The sequence below is a fragment of the Camelus bactrianus genome, chromosome 3, assembly GCF_048773025.1.
Source record: "Camelus bactrianus isolate YW-2024 breed Bactrian camel chromosome 3, ASM4877302v1, whole genome shotgun sequence".
Lineage (NCBI taxonomy): Eukaryota > Metazoa > Chordata > Mammalia > Artiodactyla > Camelidae > Camelus > Camelus bactrianus.
Window position 1 is genome coordinate 65,048,393 of NC_133541.1, and position 19,567 is coordinate 65,067,959.

At 37.7% G+C, this 19,567-nt stretch overlaps 2 protein-coding genes across 7 annotated transcripts in view; both read right to left on the reverse strand.

The window, feature by feature from the left end:
- The window catches only part of ARB2A (ARB2 cotranscriptional regulator A), a 362,742-nt gene that overhangs the window by 83,756 nt on the left and 259,419 nt on the right, over positions 1 to 19,567 (reverse strand). The gene's annotated exons all lie outside the window — the stretch shown is intronic.
- The window catches only part of POU5F2 (POU domain class 5, transcription factor 2), a 38,774-nt gene continuing 19,207 nt past the window's right edge, over positions 1 to 19,567 (reverse strand). The window contains exon 1 of the mRNA XM_074360372.1: positions 1 to 19,567. This exon is cut by the window's right edge and continues 19,207 nt beyond it. Coding sequence (XP_074216473.1) covers positions 18,194 to 19,549 — 1,356 coding nt within the window. The 5' untranslated portion in view covers positions 19,550 to 19,567 and the 3' untranslated portion in view covers positions 1 to 18,193.

Consider the following 19,567-nt stretch of genomic DNA (forward strand, 5'->3'; position numbering starts at 1 on the left):
TTTAAAGAAAAACTGAAACTCTTCAACTGATGATACCTCTATATCAAGAAGCTGGTCTGCATAATATTTTAGTACCTACTTAGTTATAAGTAAAGGAGAAACTCAAACTTTAATATATCAACTTTTATATAGCAGGAAAATTATAGATCCACGAAACTTTTATTATTATTATTACTATTTTCTTAACTAGAGAAAGCATGTGCCTCCAAAAATTGCATTTCGTGCATTTATGATGGACAGTCCATGTTTTAGATTTCATTCCTTTTAACTTTACTGCTTTACAGAGCCAGACTCACCTTTTAATATTATATTTTGTGACCCCCAAGTAAAACGGTAGGTGTATACACAATCTTACCTATGTGTGTATATTATACTTCTGAAATTAATAAAATGAAGAACACTGTATGTTTAATACGAACATAGCTTAAGGCCATGTAGTATAAGGCCTATTTTGGGGGAAAGTGAATAAATAAAAAAATATGGTTTATTTTTTAGTGGTAAAATCCTGAAATTAAACAGATAACGCTAACTCTTTGGACTGGTTTAAACTTGAGATTTGTTTAAAGGATGATTTTTAATTTGATAGGTTTGGAAAAGGGGAAGGTGGGAAGCAGAGGGGTGGAACCCGGCAAGGCAGCTCTGTAAGATGAATTGCTGTTAGGGTGAAGCGGCTGGTTACAGTAATAGCTGGAAACCATAAGTGTTGCAGGCTTTGAAGTCAGTTCAGCTTTGATGTCTTACTCTCATTGTTAATCGTAAGATAGTGTGGAAGAAGAAAAAAGTAAGACTGCCCGATACTGTCCTTGGTGTCATTGCTCAGGAAATCCTAGCATGAAAAGAGACTGGTGTCTGTGTGAACTTTAAGTAGCACCGGTCTGCTATTTTAAAAATGTTTTAAAATTATTGATGTGACAATTAAACTTGTTTGTTAGGTTGGGGCAAGCACATGGATATACAAAAACATTCTTACATTCATTATTAGAACATATGGGTCAATCAGTGGGGACTCATGTATTAATGGTGATTTGTGGTTGTCACTATGCTGACTACTGCTTAGATCCAAGTTATATATACTTGGTTCCCAAACTTGAGGAATTTGTCTGCTGAGGACTGATAACCTTGCCTGGAAGGAACCTTAGATATTATTTAGCCCAAGACTGAAGCCCAGAAAAGCTGGCTTGTTCTGGAAACAAAAGATGAAACTGCCAAGTGCACACACACATACGCATAAACTAAATGAATGATGACCAATATACACCGTGTAGAAATGAAGGTATAAAAACATCTTCTGAATTCTTGTCTAGAAGAAACATTATGGGAATTTCATGTTTAGAGCATTGTTTTCCTAACTTCAGTCATTTCTGTAACACTTTTATGCATTTTGCCATATTCACAAACTACCAGTACTATTAAAATTCCTATTATTTTCTTTACATCAATTTATCTTTTTCTCTTCGCCTAGTCCAAAGCAATAATATCCATTAAAGAGGCTTCATTTGTTACTCATATTTTTGGCTAATACATATTAGAATAAACAAATAAGTACTAAAATAAAAAGTGGTTCATCTACAAACCACCAGTAATATGCATATAAAACACTGAGATGGAGAACTCAAAGGAAGAATATATTCTAATTACTTCTTGTAGAACTTAAATGAGAACTGTGATTTTTAAGTCTGTACTCTAAGTATTTAGATGTCCATGTGTCCAGTGACCTAGGAAAACCTGAATTTAAAATTTTCTTTTCTTTTCTTTTCCTTAGGTTCATGTGGCTTGATGATTCCTACTTTAAAACTTTGTTTAGTTACTGGGGCCTGCCCTAGCTTACTTCATGGGTAATAAATAATCCACAGTTTAAAAAATCTGTGATACACATGATAGTAACGATAGTCTGAGACCAAGTTGGTAACATAAAAAGTTGAAAGGGAAAGTTTCCTTTTGACTCTTTTTTAATAGTGCTGTCTTGCTGCTTATTGCTTTAAAAGGGAGGGAAAAAAAACCTATCTAGGTAGAAAGAAACTACAGAAACAATCTTGATGGGAAAAGGAAAAGAATGATTAAAGTTCGATGGCATTCCTCTTGTTTATGTGTTGGTATCGTGTAATAAGACGAGGAAGAATCCAAAGCCAGATACTAGAAGAGGGGGGTTAACCACACCTCATGAAACAAAGGGTTATTCCTCTGTTAAGTTCTTACCCTTTAAGTGCATTAGAGTTGACCGTAAACATAAACAAAAGCCACTGGTGGGTAATTAAAGTTGAAGAAGTAGCTCATAAGAAGTGGAATATTCAGTATGTATTAGAATCAGTTACACAACATCTGATTTAATAGTTAGATTTTTTTAGCGTTCCTCTTATAATACATGTTAAATCATCTCAACAAATTATATTCTGTAATATAGCAAAATGACAATTTCAGTGTAGTCTAAGGCTGGTAGGACAAGAACATTAAAACAAATTAAGCTATAATCCTTTATCTACATTAAAAAGCTGGAAATCTGCAGGCATTTGTAACAAGAACTTTAAAATGAATTTGCCATTCCCAGAGTCATCTCACTAGACAGGAAAGAGGAACTTGGCATGTGACCAATAAATTATGAGAGAGCAACACCTCGGGGTTAGAGGGCACTGATGACTTCGACAAATCTCACCAGCGAGGGCAACAGATTAAGCTGGGGGATAGGATGCCCTACAACCTTAACCTGTTAATACCTTTAAATTCTTAAGAATGACCTCTAGTCTGCTCTTTCTTATTAGTTGTTAGTTACACTAATTACAGCTTAACTGGTATTGTTGGTACCAGTTTTTCCCTCAAAAGACATGGAGAGAAAGGTTATCTCTAATAGCTTCAAATAACTTCAGCCAAATTCTGCTCTGCACATTAGAAGCACTTACCTCCCGTTTTGAATGGGTCTTTTATAGACATCAAAGGAAAGACACTAAAAGCAATGTGTGTTTGTGGATTCTATAAAGCATTTCATGTAGGAAGCTGTAAAAATAAGAACAGTAACTTCTCCTGTGACTAGAACTTCAGTATAGTTTAAAACGAGGTAATTTATTTTTTATGTTTATTTTCAACATATAGGGACTGGTGATTTCAAATATAAGGAGCTAGTTATACCTTAACCATGCTAGTGAAGTAAAAATACTTAGCCCATGAAATCCCCTCAAAATTTACGGTTTTCAGAAAGGGATAATGAAATTTCTATCATGATCTTTTAGAACCGTTTTAAGTTCAACATTTACATTGATGGTAGCCTAACATTATATGGAATTGTACGTAGATTCCAAAGCCCATTTACAAAGATTCAAATACCATCTGTGAAGCTGCAGTAAATTACCCTGTAACATTAATCTTTAAACCAGGCAGTCAATCAGAACAGAAACATACCAAAGAGATTTAAAGCAAAAGAGTCATAACTGAGTTATCGAGATTAATGTAAATAGTTTCACATATAACATTGTAGGTTCTCACGTCATGTTGTTTTTGCTTTGAATGAAACATATAAAATTACTTCTATATCTTAAAAATAAATGACTAATATCTAAGTGACACCAGTGGTTTTTCTTTGTGCATGTAAAAAAAAAACTGTGAAAATGATGGCTGAAAAAAGTATCGTTCACCTAAGCGTGCTGTGAGGTAACAAATACAATAAGAAAATTTTGATTTTATACAATTGACGCATTAGGGAGTCTGTATTAATGTTACAAAAAGAAACTTAGTTTTACAAAAGGGCATCTTTACACGTAGCCTGATATACTCAAAAGATGGGACCCACAAAATTTTGACTTAGATGAAACTCTTTGGGAAAATGAAGATGGATAATGAGTGTTATGTACCATCAAACCCCAAATGCCTTTGATTTTAAGATTCACCAACACTCCACATACCACTTGGAAAAAACACTGCCAATTAAGCTATGACACACTTTCCTATCACATTGAATGCAAGATATATTATTCAGACTTCAAGTAGTTGAAACTGTCTTGTAATCACAACGAAACACAGTATTTTATAATAAATTGATTTGTCTATCAATATATTTAATATGTTTCTTCTCTGTGTGTGAGAGCAATCTAACTTTGAAATAGAGTCACTAGGTTATATTAAATATCCTTACTGTATTTAAAGCATTGAGAGGACACTGATCATACATTTTCTGTCTTCTCTAAGGATAAAAGAGGAGGAAGAGCAAATGATGCATTGGGGATTTCAGTTTGCTTGACTTGTTGATATCCCCACTTCTTCCCATAAAGGATTTAAGGCAGATAACAAGAAGATCACATACAATAAAATAATTAGGGGAATAAGAAACAGAAAACCAGAATTGGGGAAAAGGACAACAGCAAACAGATTGCAAGAACCTATCTTATTTCAATTAGACATAAAAATAATTTGTGGATAACATAACAGATCCCACATTAAAAAAATCTTTTTACTGCAATTAAAAAAATCAAACATAATATATTTATCTGTGAGAGTTGAGGGACAATTTTTCCCCAAGTATAGAACTCTGGTAATCTGAAAGAATTTCTATAAAACAGATGATTACAATCTATTACTATGGGTTAGAAGAGAGATACCAAATGAAAGCATGACCAAGAGAGAAATTAAATATTGGGGAAAATAAGCCCCAAATATTAGCAGCTCTCCCCTGAGAAGAGTAATTTGAAGCATAATGGATAAAGTAGGATTAATAGGAAGAACTAGTGGACTAAGCCTGTGTATGTTCAAGTGTTAAAACTGGTCTATGGTACAGATGCTATTAAGCTATCTTAGGATCCAGGTGAGGAAATGAGAGGTGCCAGCCCAGGACCCGACAGCACTGGCGGGAATGAATGCTACTGCAGCTAGGCCCTCCGCGCAGTGGCACACGGAATCCGTAAACACAGTAAAATGACTCAGGGCATTGTGTGAACGATTTCAAAGTCACAAGCATGAATAACAGTCTGCTGATGGATCAGTTCAAGTGTTCAAAATATAAGATCTTCTGGTATTGAGTTATCCCATGTTTTCTCTTCTCTCTGCATCAGATAACATACGCATCTGATTGTGACACATATATTAAATATTCCAAGAGACCAGAGAAACTGATACAAGGATAACTCTAGTGGACATATCCAAAGCTCTTCTTTGGGGAAGCACACAGTCTTCAAGTCACCCAGTCCTTTGCTGGGCTGCAATTACAATGTCCTCCCCCCGTCCCAGCCCCCTCATAGACATGGCTGGCCCAAGCTTGTCATTCACAGCCAGTCCTACTATTCGGTCTCCTTGGCTTCAGTGATTAGCTCAGGGATCATCACAGTACCCAGCAGGGCCAATAAGAGTTTTCACTAAGATTCTTACTTGAATGCTAGAGCTTTTTATCTGGGCTAATGCTGAATAGAAAATGTTGCGACTAATTGGAGCTACCCTCCCTTTCTATGTGAAGGAAACCCCTGTCTGCGAGCAAGAAAGAATGAGGGCAAGAGGCAAGGAAAAGTAGAGAAGGAGATGGAGGGAGAGTCTTGGTCACAGAGTTTGAGCTCTAGTATCTAGTAGTACCAGAAGCAGATCTACCCCTGGGCCTTTCTATTTACATGAATCAATACCTGACTTTTTTTTTTTTTTTTTTTTGGTAAGCAGGTGAATTGGAGTTATATAATTTATAATGATGAGCGTCTGTACTAAAACAGAAATTGAAAAAGCTACATTATATTCTATACTTTTTTCAACTCCTATAAAATGTGAGGCTGATATTAATGTGTGCATATTTGAATGCATGTGTACACATCTGAATCTGTAAAATAACTACATAGTAAATTTTACTAGTGGCATTTTTTAAATGTTAATACGTGTTTAAGGGCAAGAAGTGTCTGGATTAGCCATGCAAGTCCTATAGATAACTAAAAAGGGTAAGCCAAAGTAACTCATACCAAGTTTCCTAATACTTTAAAATAATGAAGGAAGGAGGGTGGTGGGGGAGGAGAAGTGATTTACTCTGATGTTTTTCTAGGCACAGTTAAAAGTAGCTTGCATTTATTGACAACACAAGAGTTTGGTATTGGGAAGAAGTGGCACAGGAACGTACTGGGGAATAAGGGAAAGCTAGCCTCAGATCATGGTTCTGTTGCAGATAATGTCAAATAATGCAGTTGCAAATATACAATTCACTCATCAACAACTGAGAACTGGGTATATCTATTTCTCTTGCTAAGAAAGCAGAAGACCTTGGACAATAAATGCTTTTCCAGAATGAATTTTCATGTTGCTTGAACTATAACATATCAACCGCTTTAGGAACTGACTGGAAAATAACTGTCATCTGGCATCATGCTTCGTGTGAGCTATATTCCACTTCAAGTTGAGTTATAAAGAACTCCAATAAAAATATCTCAGTGTTCTCAAAATAATTACTTATCTCCTACTTTCTAAATATCCTTTTTAAATTCCAACATAGTTAACTTCGAGAAACCTAAAGTTTTCAGGCTCTCTGCCTTCTAGCTGTTCTCCGCTGATAGGAAGGGTCTGGAAGGGCAGTTCCCCAATGGAATGCCCCAAACACGAGCCGGACTCAAATTATTTACCTAACAACTATTTCATTATAGAGACTTTGGGGATTTTCAGATTTATAGAAGTGACCTCAATTCATAAGACACATATCTGTCAATGCTGGATCCTAATAGATTTTTGGCCTATCTTCAAAACAAACTTTGCTGAAATAACTTACACTAAAAAGGGTCACTCAGTATTTAAAGACAAAGCACGGGTGTCAAGACTCAATGTGTTTATTGATGGCTTCTGACACTGGTGGGTTTGCAAGATTTAGGAAAAAAATTTTAATCTTCTTCAAATTCTACACTGATACTATGGAGTCATTTTAGAAAGTTTCTTAAAAACTACTTTAAGTGTTAAAGCATTTCAATATTCACAATGGAAGCAACACTGGACTTTGTAACTGAAGATCTATAGGTTTTGAATTTTATTTAAAAAGGTATTATTAAGCACTGCATCTTTCTTTATGCCTTGCTAAGTACTTTTCAATAATTCTTATGAGAGTTTCTGTTTGTTTTTTGGTTGTTAGAATGATTCTGTACAGGAGCATATCAATCATTTTTATTTCATATGCAAATAAAACACAGATGAAATTGATTATTTATCTGAAATCAACTGTCTGGTATGCACATTTACTGATATCAGTTCTGTCTCTAGTACCATGCTGGGCACCCTCTTTGGATGTGAGCTGTGGACAGAGACAGAATGACTGTGTTCCACGACAGTCAATAAGGTTTCCAATCAGATTATTATTATTATTATTTTTTTTTTTGCAAACAAAGGCAACTAAGCTACTACTTAAGACATTGTCTTTGGTGCCTGATGGGTTTTTCAATTATCAAACTCTTCTCAGTGTTTCTTATGATACTGTAATAAACTAAAAGGAACTGATTAATAGCTTTTTATCAAAAGCCTACTGGAGACAATTGACTCTTGAGAAGAATAGACCAGTGGATCTACTAACCATTAATTTCTCCAGATTTGCTGATCAGTAGTGCAAAAGCAAAACCATCTGGAAGCTTTACGCCTGTACAAAACTATTTTATTTCCTGGAACAAAGGCCTTCAGAACCTTGGATCTTAGTATTAAGACTCAGGCTATTTGTCAAAAGCCAATATAAGAACCAGTCATGTGAAGAAATGATTTTGTGTCTTAAACGACAGCAACAGCAACCGAAGTACTTCAGTTCAAGACATTATCTATTGTGTTATTCAATGTCTCCTTAAGATTGAGATATTAATCTTTAAATTTAATGTTGAGGAAATACTTTTCCTAATGCATTCTGAAAGATTCGTTTAATTAGGCTTATGCACTGGGAACTACGTAGCTTTTTGCTACGGCTGTCAGGATTTTAGCCACTGTATTTAACTCTCAATTGCAGTAACTAATCACAGCCTGGATTCCAGTCTAAACCAAGCCCTTTCTCTTTTCCTCCCATTCCTGACTTTTGGTCTTCCCTCTCTCCCTTCTCACATCCTCCACTTAACAACCCCTAGTCATCCTTCAAGTCTTCCTCAGCTCAAGTTGTCCCCGCTCTAAATGGGACAGACAGCCCTCACTGACTTAGATGCTCCTTCCTCTGTGTTGCTCTTCTGTCCTTCCCTCTAACACTGCCCACTGGTGAGGTGATCCTTGGTTTTCTCACTTCTTTCCTCTATCTAACCCAAGTGAACCTGGTCTAATTCTGAATCTTCAGTGTCCAGCCCTGAACAAGTGCTTAGTAAATACTCCATCTGTGAGGAAGTACAAGGGTACACTACTACTGCTTATGAGACTGTGGAACCTGGAGGAAAAGCAGGAGTTAGTTTGGGGCCACAGCAAGGATGTCCGGGAGACGGCCCAAAGCTGTTCTGCTGGGCATTATCCTTTTGCATGCCATGGTCTAATGTATTACCTTTGATCTACACAGCTCATACTCTGCATAATAAATTTACAATATGACTATCAGTATATGTGTGCACATGTTTTTTAAAAGAACAGGTTAGAAACCAAATCATTACTTTATTTATACTTTCAAAACTTAATAATATTTGCACAAATATTGAGCACTAAAAATACATGTAGTCAGATACTGTAATTAAATGTACATGCAGATTAGGACAGGTAGAGTTTCACGGGTGAGTCTTAGAAGGCATATGGAGGTGAACATGCTAACAATTTATAAGATGTTCCATTGAATAAATGGAATCAGTATTGTCCTCTTTAAAACAATGATAGAAAATCTATACTTGCTTTTTTGTAGAAAGTGGTATTTCATTTATATGTGGTTTTATTTCAACTGCATTATCACTGGATCAACTGTGAGAAAATATTTAAATCTCACAAATTCAGGCACCTTCTGTTTCCTAAATGTTCACATGCTGTATATATGTGCACAGAGAACTTTCACCAAATAATTAGTTTACTGACTAGTGCAAAATTCTGTTTAAAAATTTTAAAAATACAATTTTTTTTTTATGGAGGGTGCCATTTTTGGAAACACAAATAAAAAGGATTAAGATTCTTTCACTTCTCATTTAAAAGTATAACATTCTTGTTAGTATTTTCCTTAAAGTTCTTGGCCCAGAAGATAAAAATTTATGGCTTTAGATTAACTACTTTAATGATGTGACACAGAAGCAGCAGAACATTCTTTTCTGCCTATGGTGCTGGTGTGACTGCCTTTTCAGGAGAGGAAAGAACAACACAATAAATCCCCGTATGGTAAGTCTTTTCCCGCCTCTTTAGTTTAAATCTCAATTTTGCAAGCAGACTGGTGCTGTGAAAATATGTTTGAAATGAGGTAATCATTTGTAATATTTTCATGTACTTAATGACTTATTATACAGAAAGAATGATTTACATTTCACATACTGAGAAAACTTACTGTCTACTTAAATTTAGCAATGTTCTTAAAACTATCTATGAAAACAATCAGTGTCTAAACACTTGCTATTGGCTGTTGCACCTCTGCTTTTCATAAATACAACATGATCACAGCAAATTAAAGGCAAGCCACTTGACTGTCCTGTTACATTAGCTTGACGAAATTAGTGGCTGGCAATGCTTAGCGGAAAGTGACAAGGCTTTCTCAACAGGCTCACATACCGATTTTCCTGGGGAAAGGAAGAATCGTATTTTTATCAAAGTATCCAAAATTTCCTTCCTAAGATAATGCCTCTCAATCTCGCTGATGAGAGTCCAATTGTTCTGCTCCTAAAATAGATAGAAATCAGTAGCTACTGTAATTCTTCAGCCTGTAAGGTCATTCATTGGGAGGGAAAAATGTTATTTTTCTTGAAATTTTCCTGAGGGGGAACCCTGGAGTGGTGATGTTACCTGTGTGAATGGCCTCGAGATAGAATGCAGATCTGGGGCTGTCTGACTCTATGGCTAATGCTCTTTCCTTTCCACCACACCAGCTCTTATTTAACTCCTTTGTAGGAAAAAATAAACAAGTCTCTCTGGGTTCCTACACCTTCTTCCAAAACACACACCTATATTTTCTCTGTATCAGGAGTGGCAGGTGTTTCGGGCTGAAATGAGTTCCTCTCCTTAATTTATATGTTGAAATCCTAACCCCCCAAACCTCAGAATGTGACCTTATTTGGAGATAGGGTCTTTACAGAGGTAATCAAGGCAAAATGAGGTCAACAGGGTGGGCCCTAATCCAATATGATTGGTGCCCTTATTAAAGGGGGAAATCTGAACACAGAGACATGTATAGAGGGAACACAGTGTAAAGAGACATTAAACAGAAGGCAGCATCTGCAAACCAAGGAGAGAGACCTTAGAGGCCTTGAACATATCCTTCCCTCACAGCCCCAGAAAGAACCAATCCTACCCACGTCTTAATCTTGGACTTCAAGTCTCTGGAGCTGTGAGACAGTAAATTTCTGTTGTTTGGGCCACCAATCTGTGGTACTTTGTTGTGGCAGCCCTGGCAAACTAACACAGCAGGCTTTGGACAGCAAAGCCAGAGCACGTGGATGTTCAATGAAGAAACAGCATGAGTAAAGGCAGGACTGTGCTTGCATTTGGGAGGCAACTGTGACCACAGCAGGAGACCAGGAAGGAAAGGTTTAAGTGGTGATCACAGTAGGAGGAACACTGTCACCAAACTCTGTCCATTCCTATTCCCTGTATCCTTGTAGCCTGTACATTCAACCTGCAGTGCATTGTTTCGTTCTTATTCATGGAGACTCTTACAATTATTATAGCTAGAAACAACTTCAGAGATCATTCCTTTCAATTATAAGACGTTATATGGGTTTTCAAAAAGTCTATCTAAATCCTTCCAAAATCTTATCATCCGTTCCCCTTACTTAGTTGTCATTTGACAGCTAAGGGAACTGACTTTATAAATGTTTTCCAGTTACTACAATTTCAAAAGTCATTTCCCAGTATCAGATAGTAAGTCTTCTAGCAACTGAAACTACTGTCTCTACTTTTTCTTTTCTTTCATTCATTCAGTTTTGGCTATTGATCACTGAGCACCTACTATGTGAAAGTTCCTATCATGCAAAAGAGGAATTTACAAGCTATACATAAAGCACAGATAAGGTACAGTGAAGATATAATGAAGAGAAAAATGATTGGGTGCCTACTGTATAAAAGGGAAGTCCTAGGGGTTTCTTATTATATGATCTGATTTTATCTGTTTATCAACTCTCACCCTGTGGATTGCTAGACATATACTACTGATAAGAAACTGAGGCTGAAAGATGTGTTTGTTTGTTTGATGTGGGTGCCTCAGCATACTTTAAGCTCCCTGAGGGTCAGGATGAACCTGTTTTGGTTACCACTGTATCTTAGCACATAGGACACCACCTGCTATATAAGGTACTCAATATTTATTCAATGACTACATTAACAAATCATTGAATCTAGCTTAAATTTTAATTAGGCTGGCATTTTAGCTTGTTTCCCACAAAAGTTCATATGCTGAAGTCCTAAACCCTAGTACCTCAAAATGTGACATTATTTGGAGAAAGGATCTTTATACAGATAATTATATTAAAATGATGTCATTAGGGTAGCCCTAATCCAACGACTAGCATCCTTCTAAGAAGAGGAAATTTGGACACAGATATGTTCACAGGGAAGATTGTGAAGCAAAGGGTAAAGGATACCATCTATGAACCTGGAACAGAGATCCTCCCCCCATAGCTCTCAGAAGGAAGCAACCCTGTGACACCTTGATTTCAGAACTGTGAGAAAATAAATTTCTGTTCTTTAAGCCCCCCAAGCTGTAGTACTTTGCTATGGAGCACTAGCTAACTAACACATGGCATACTGAAACTAATTCTCTTTCCACAAAAAAGGTCTATGCTGAGATTTGCCCACTACTCAATCAATAATACCCAAAGTTTCACAGCTGTTCCAGGAGCATCACCATCCACTCTAAGACAACTATTCCACTTAACGCATCTTATACACTGCCCTGGCCACTGCACAGACTTCTAAAAGAAGGTCTACACCATACAACCTGGAAGGAAGAAGAGGACTAACTATCAAACGATATAGTTACTCCTTTTGAAAAGAAGAAATGATGTATAACAAGTTGTACAATTTTAGAAGGGAACATTGATTTTAAAATGTAGTGAATTCCAGGAAGGCTTCACTTTTTCCTTTTCCAACCATAGTCTTTGGCAGGCCGTCAGCAGAAGAGTCAATAGCAGAAGTGAAGCTGGTTTGTATTTTGTGATTTTGTTGGATACTGGAGGAAGGAAGCCTAAGAAGCTCAAGTTCAATGCCAACAGAGCTAATTTTGTGGCTGCAGAAGTCAGAGCAGGGCTCACAGCTAAACAGTGAGGTGGCAGAGCAGCAGCCCAACTGACCTGCCTGCAGGGTTGTTTTCTGGAGGTGGCCCGTCAGGGAAACCACAGTCTTCTAAAGCTTCTTGCAATGGTTCTCCTCATTGGTGTCTCCACAGACACGCTAACACCTCGTTTTAAGGATTCTGCTGGGTATTGGAATAGATTCCCTTCATGACAGTTCATCTTTCAATCAGCTAGGGCTGTAATCACAGGAATGACCCTGCCCTCAAGTCTGAAAATCCACGGATCTCATTTGTATTCATCTAGGTGCTTCAAATATGACAAGTAGGGAGAATACTACTGTGAAAAAACCAGGATTTTGATATTTCCGAATGCTTTTTAAAATTGAAAAGTAAACATTCAGAAACATGAAAATGATTTGGGCTTATATTATATTCTAAATATAGGTTAACTACTCTGAGGTATATAAACACACTAATTGTAATTGTAAATTACCATGCTGTGCCGGAAAACAGACATATGGCAGGTGTCTTCACTCACTGAGCTACACTGCAGCTCTTTAACATTAATGGGCATCTGATTTTTAAAACCCCTATTTTTTCAGCAATGTCTTCCTAACTGACATGTCCCAATATTCCTTCGTTTGATAACTGGCTTTCTTTTTGTAAGAAATTACAAACTTGACTAAAAAGGAAAAGGCCAGATTTATTAGTCTAAAATATTACTTTATAATGAGAAATTACCATTTAGAGACAAAAAAGACCAGAAGAATGACTATTTTTAGAAATCCTACACTGCCTAGAGACTTCATTTAGAAATATTTCTTGAATTTTTAAATTGTATAATACATACAGTAGATTTTTAAGAAAATTACCAACACCTACATATACGTATATATATTTTACGATATGATATATACCCTTTTCTTTAAAAAATAAAAAAATGACATCATGGAGTTTAATAAACTGTTTTGCCTCATTTAACAATCTATCTCAAACTATGTTTGTCAATTTTTATCATATATGGTGTTTCTTTTTATTTACTTAGTGTTTTGTTGAACATTGTTTCTAACTTCTAATTGTTAAAATTTTTTAAAAAATGCTGTGATGACCATCCTTACCACTAAATTTTTGCAAACACATACAATTATTTCCTTATAAACATTCTTAAAAGATGAAATGATGAGCCAAATGGAAAACGCATTTTAAAAACTTCCCATGTGAATCACACAGTAGCCTTTCGTGAAGGTTGCACCAATTCACATGCTCATGAGCCAAATACTTGTTTCTGTTATTTTGTTCATTATGACCACAATGCTGTCTTCAAATTATTGTAGTTTCATAACACCTGGTAGGACAAGGCCTCCCTATCTCTTTATCTTGAAATTTTCCTTATTTCCCAAAGCTTTATTCTTTCAGTTTAGAATCCCTTTGTCAAGGAACACTCCCATATTCCACTAGGATTTTATTGGAACGGCATTGTAGTTTACATTGTAAAAACATTATTCCACATAGATAATATAATTTTGTACTCTAAAAAGAATTAATCAAAAATAGATTCTGCCAAGGAAACCAGTACTGTTTAGTAAGCAGGACTGTTTATAGACGAAAGTCATAAACAAAAGTGGTTATTCTGAAAAAGAAATCCTTATGGCATAGTTTTAGTATAATAAACAATGATATATAGTATATATATATTAAACATATGAAATTACAGAAAATAGATGCTATTTTAAGAGCAAGATAATGTTTTGGAATAAGGACAGTTTAATATCTCAAGTTTTCTTAGACAAGAGATGGGAAAACTTCTAGGAAAAGAAATTGTTCTTTATGATAGGAATTAATTAAAGTGCCAAGGACTGATAAAAGCATAAGTACAAGAAAGGCAATAATTAATACAGTACTTAGTTCGAATTTGAAAGACTGATAGAAGGAGGGATTCAGGGCCTTTATACTATCCAGAGCTAGACATATCTAGAAAACACAGACTCAAAGAGAACCACGAACTGCCTGTTAGACAGGCACTGTATCAAGGGAAAACTCTTGAAAATAAGATGGCCAATGGGAAGCTGTTTCTCAAATTCTAAAATCGTAGATCCAGAGAGTCATGGTCCCCTTTGAAAACGTAATGAAGGTTATCATCATCGTCTTCAAAGAAAATGTACATATGTACAAACACACTGTTCTGCTTATGTGTTAAAGGGCTCAGCATCTTCAGGATAAGAATGCTTGCCTTGACTAGAACAGACAATTCCAAAATTTACATGAACTGCCAAAGCAGTCTTTTGTAGGTCTTCTCTTCTTTTTGTTATCTTTTCTTGTGGTTTGATGACTAGAGAGGTTCCTTTAACATTTGTTGTAAAGCTGGTTTGGTGGTGATGAATTCTTTTAGCTTTTTGTTTATCTGTGAAGCTTGTGATTTCTCCATCAAGTCTGAACAAGAGCCTTGTTGGAAAGAGTATTCTTGGCTGTAAGTCTTTCCCTTTCATAACTTTAAATATATCTTGCCACTCCCTTCCAGCTTTTGGAGTTTTTGCTGAAAAATCAGCTGACAACCTCATGGGAGTTCCCTTGCATGTTATTTGTTGCTTTTCTTTTACTGATTTCAGTATTTTCTCCCTATCCTTAATTTTTGTCAATTTGATCACTATGTGCCTTGGTGTTCTAGTTCTGTGAAAAATGTCGTATTTTGACAGGAGTTGCATTGGATATATCTTGTGATTTTTGATTTGCATTTCTCTGATATTAGTGATGTTGAGAAACTTTTCACATTCCTTGGGGCCAACTGCATTTCCTATTTTGGAAAAATGTCTGTTCAGTTTTTCTGCCCATATTGTAAATGGGTTGTTTGTTTGCTTTTTAATTGAAGTATAGTTGATTTAAAATGTGTTAGTTTCTGGTGTATAGTATGGATGGACTTGGAGGGCATTATGTGAAGTGAAATGAGTCAAACAGAGAAAGACAAATACTGTAAGATATCACTTACATGTGGAATCTAAAAAAATTCAACAAACTAGTGAATATAACAGGAAAGAAACAGACTCACAGAGGTAGAGAAGGAACTAGTGGTTACCAGTGGAGAAAGGAAAGAGGGAGGGGCAAGACGGAAGCGGAGGATTAAGAGGTACATACAATTATCAAGTATAAAACAAGCTACAAGGATGTACTGTACAACATGGGGAATATAGCCAGTATTTTATAATATTGGAGTAAAGGAGTATAACCTTTAAAAATTGTGAATCATTATATTGTATACCTTTAACATATAATATTATACATCAACTATACTTCAATTTAAAAAATATGACATTGTAAAATAAATACATAAAGTTAAAAAAACCCAAAAAAACAAATAAAAGGAACACATCTAATGTTTCATGATTAAGAATAAGGTTTGCTGTTGGTTTTTGTAGGTATTATTTATCAGGTTTTAAAAGTTTCCTTTTATTTCTAGTTTGTTAAAGCTTCATAATTATTAAATTCTACAAATGTTTTTTCAAAAGGAAAAAAGAATACTTAACCTTGTCTAAAGGAAATAAAAGATAAAGAAAACATTCGATAAAGAAATGTTTTTAAAACGATGGCAAAGACCCTATTGAGCCAGTGGTTGGAATTTATGTTTATTGGTTTTTTTTTTTTATTTTTTTGGAATTTATTTTTAATGTTTTTAATTGAGGTTGGGGGAAATCTGGCAAATATAAAGATTTTGCACTATTTTTTGCTATCTGCCTTTACTATTCCACTGAAATTGTTCTCACTAAGGGTACCCATGATATTGTTGTTAGTGAAATGATATATCTTACTCCACTTCTTATGTTAAATAGTAATATTTATTTAACATAATTGTTTTTATTTAGTATTAATTTTATTTTTATGATTTTATATAATGTATTATAATAAACTGTCTTATTACTATAATAACAAAATATTAAATAATACTTAAAATTATCAAAAATAAATTTGATCTCTGTATATTGGACACTGTTCACCACTGACATCACACTCTTGGTTTTCTCCCAACTCTAAAAGGAGTTCCCTTTCAGTTTTGAGGGATCCGATAATTAACCTTTTTTACCCATTTAATCTTAAATCTTTGAATAATCTGAAACCCTTTAAATAAAGGTTTTTTTCTCTTTTCACAGTCAAGAGGGCCAGTGATAAAACAATCTCATTTTAAATTATGTGAAGGCTGCTGAGTGACAGACAACAGTACTCGCCTAAGCAGAGGGGCAGCCGTGCAGGTGCGGAGACTGGTTCCTCGAGATTGAGAGCCAGTTACGATTTCTCCAGATCTGCAGGAGCTGCAGAATTCAAGCAGCAGCCTGAGCCAGAGACTCTTCACAGCTTTTAGGAGGTAAATGTTCGCAGCACAATCACAGTTGTTCATCCTGGCATTAAACACTGCCTGACCCTCTGCAGCAACATCTCCCTTCCAAGGCTTTTCAGAAGGGTTGTCTAGGAAAAGGGAGACTGGGGTTGGTGCTGTATGACTTTCAGTGGGACAGTCCAAGAGTAAATCATTAGTCACCTACTGAATTTAAAGCCGAGCAACTCTAAAGTCTGGCTCGTTTTCACTAACCTACATGTGTCTTCAGTGCTCTATCTTCAGACACTGACAAGAGGAAAAAACATACATTGGAAGAAAACAGAAGAAACTAGACAAAAGCAATTAATAAAAATAAAAGCCAAAATTAATTAGTTAACAAAAACAGTAGTGAAATAGGATAAAGATAAAAAAAGCTTGTTCTCTGAAAATACCTACAGATAAATTCTTTGTAAGACTAAGGAAAAAAGAGGAAAAACTCACAAGATTAGTAAGCAAAAAGGATACATAAACTCAGATATAATATAGATGACAGAATTAAAAACCATAAATATTATATGACAGCAGATATGAAAACACAGAGGGATTAATGAGTTCCAGTTAGCTAGTATATTATGACCCAACTGACCAATGAAGAAGGAGAAAACTGGAAAAGACCAATTTCACAGAAGAGATTGGAAAAGCGACTTAAGATGTACCACTGCAAAAGCCACAAGGGAGTGTTGGAACAACTATCACAAATATCCTCTGAAAAGCATATCTGAGCTCAAAGAAAGTAAGGGAAATTTCCAGGGAATAAACCAAACGGAGCTGAAAACCAGAGAAGTAAGCTGGAGCTGGGCTGAGCTACTGCTATAGTTTCCCAATCGCAGGAGCAAAGGGATTTAAAACGCAGTGACTGGAGGGACAGGAGATAAACTTGTGAAACTGCATAAGGTGAGACCCCTACCCACCAAATCTGGGGTACTCTAAATGACAAAGTGAATTAGGAAAAAAACACATCTTTCAAGAAACTGGGGAGAACAAGCAAACTTCTGTGTTTCAGCAGGGACTCTGGGTAGGCTCTGTGTACTCTTTTCCTATCCCACCCTCTAACCTTCCCCTGGAGGCAATGATTATCCTGGACTCTGTGTTTACACAAAGTTCTGCTTGGTTCTGACAGAAATGATATACTGAAATAGTCTTCTGTGGCTTGAGTTTTTCACTCAATACTGTGTTCATAAGAAAAAAAACCCCTATGTTTATAGATAATCACAGGAATAACAGACACAATTAATTCTCTATTAATAAAAACAACAGAAACAAAATATCCAAAACTATCTATGTATTGTAATATACCTTAAAGCCAATGCTAAGGAGAAACAAAGGGAAAAACACAAAGCAGCAATAAACTTCAACTTCCATCCCCAAATTTTCCTGAACAACTCCCCTCTCCCTTCCTTCTGTATGCTTAACTTCTTTAGACAGAGAATGGAGAACTTAACGCTAAAAGCCCTGAAATGAGCCCCAGGGACCGGTTTCCCCAGCTTGGCCCTCCCCAGAGAGGCAGGCCCTTCAGCTGGAAAGCCTGGGGAGGCTCAGGGTGGTGGCCGGGGTCTCTCAGAGAGGAGGGCTCCTCCTGCAGTGAAAGGGGCAGGGGAGTACAAAGGTGTAAAGTAGGGTCTCGCATAGTGGGGGGAACCAAAATGGAGTCCCGATGTCAGGGGAAAGCACACCGGTCCCCCTGGGAAAGGAGGCCCGGCTGCCTCCACCTCCTCCAGTGGGGAGAAATCATTGCTTGGCCAACCACCCATCTTGCTCCGGTTATAGAACCAAACTCGGACCAGGTCCTTCTGCAGCCGGAGCTGCTCAGCGATGTGGCAGATCTGCTGGGGTGTGGGCTTCGGGCACTGCAGGAAGAGTTTCTCCAGGTTGTTTCCGATGCGCCTCTCCCTGCTTGCTTGTCTCTGCTTCCGAGCCTGCTGCAGGATCATCTTCATTTTGCATAAGCCCAGAAGGTTCTCGGCGTCCACTTGTTCCAGCCACATTTTCAGGAGCGGTCGCAGCTTCCACATGTTGGCAAGGCTCAGCTGCTGGGCTTCGAAGCGGCAGATGGTCGTCTGGCTAAGCACCTTTCCAAAGAGAGCCCCCAAGGCGAACCCCACGTCGGCCTGCGAGTACCCTAGGGTCATCCTCTTCTGCCTCAAATCCTTGGCCAGCTGCTCCACCTCTTTCTTCACGGCTGAGACATCCTCTGGCAGCGCCAGCCTCGGGATGCACCGCATGACGATGCAGGGCCTGGGGAAGGTGCCCTCAGAGGGGTCTGGGAACCAGGTCCCCGCCTCGCCAGCTCCGACCCGGGGCCCGCAAGGTACGGGATGGGCTCGTACCATCCCGCCCTGGAATTCGTACGCCGGGGGAACTGGGGGCAACCCCCACACCTCAGGGCCTGGATAGATTCTGGGCCCGACCCTGGGTAGGACCATCAGCCTGCCGGGGGCCTCCTGGGCTCTCAGCCAGATCTGAGTGTCAACCCGCACTGGCACCGGCCCTCTGGGCCCGCCCCCACCACTGCCTGGCAGGGGGAAGTTTGCGGGCTTGTGTCCGTCCATGGGGTAAGACCGCTCCCGGGCAGGGAGTCTGGTAGGAACTGATTGTTCTCGAGGCATCAGAACAGCCACCAGCCTCGCCCTCGAGCCCCGTCCGCCCCCCAGAGGGCGGAGATGGCGGTGCAGGCAGGAGAAACGCGCCAAAGGTGCGGTGGTGGGGAAATCTGGTAGGACCCTACTGGTAACTCCTTGGGTCCCCAGGGTTAAGGGAGGAGGTCTCCTACCCTGAACCTTGCTTTCAACTCCCTCCAAGGTGTAAGTCTCCCTTCTGGGCTTTGTACCTTCAAGCTGTCTGGGATCCCCTAGCCCCTGCCTCCATCCTCTCCCTGAAGGCAACCCAGGCATTTACTTTCAGCCCTTCAG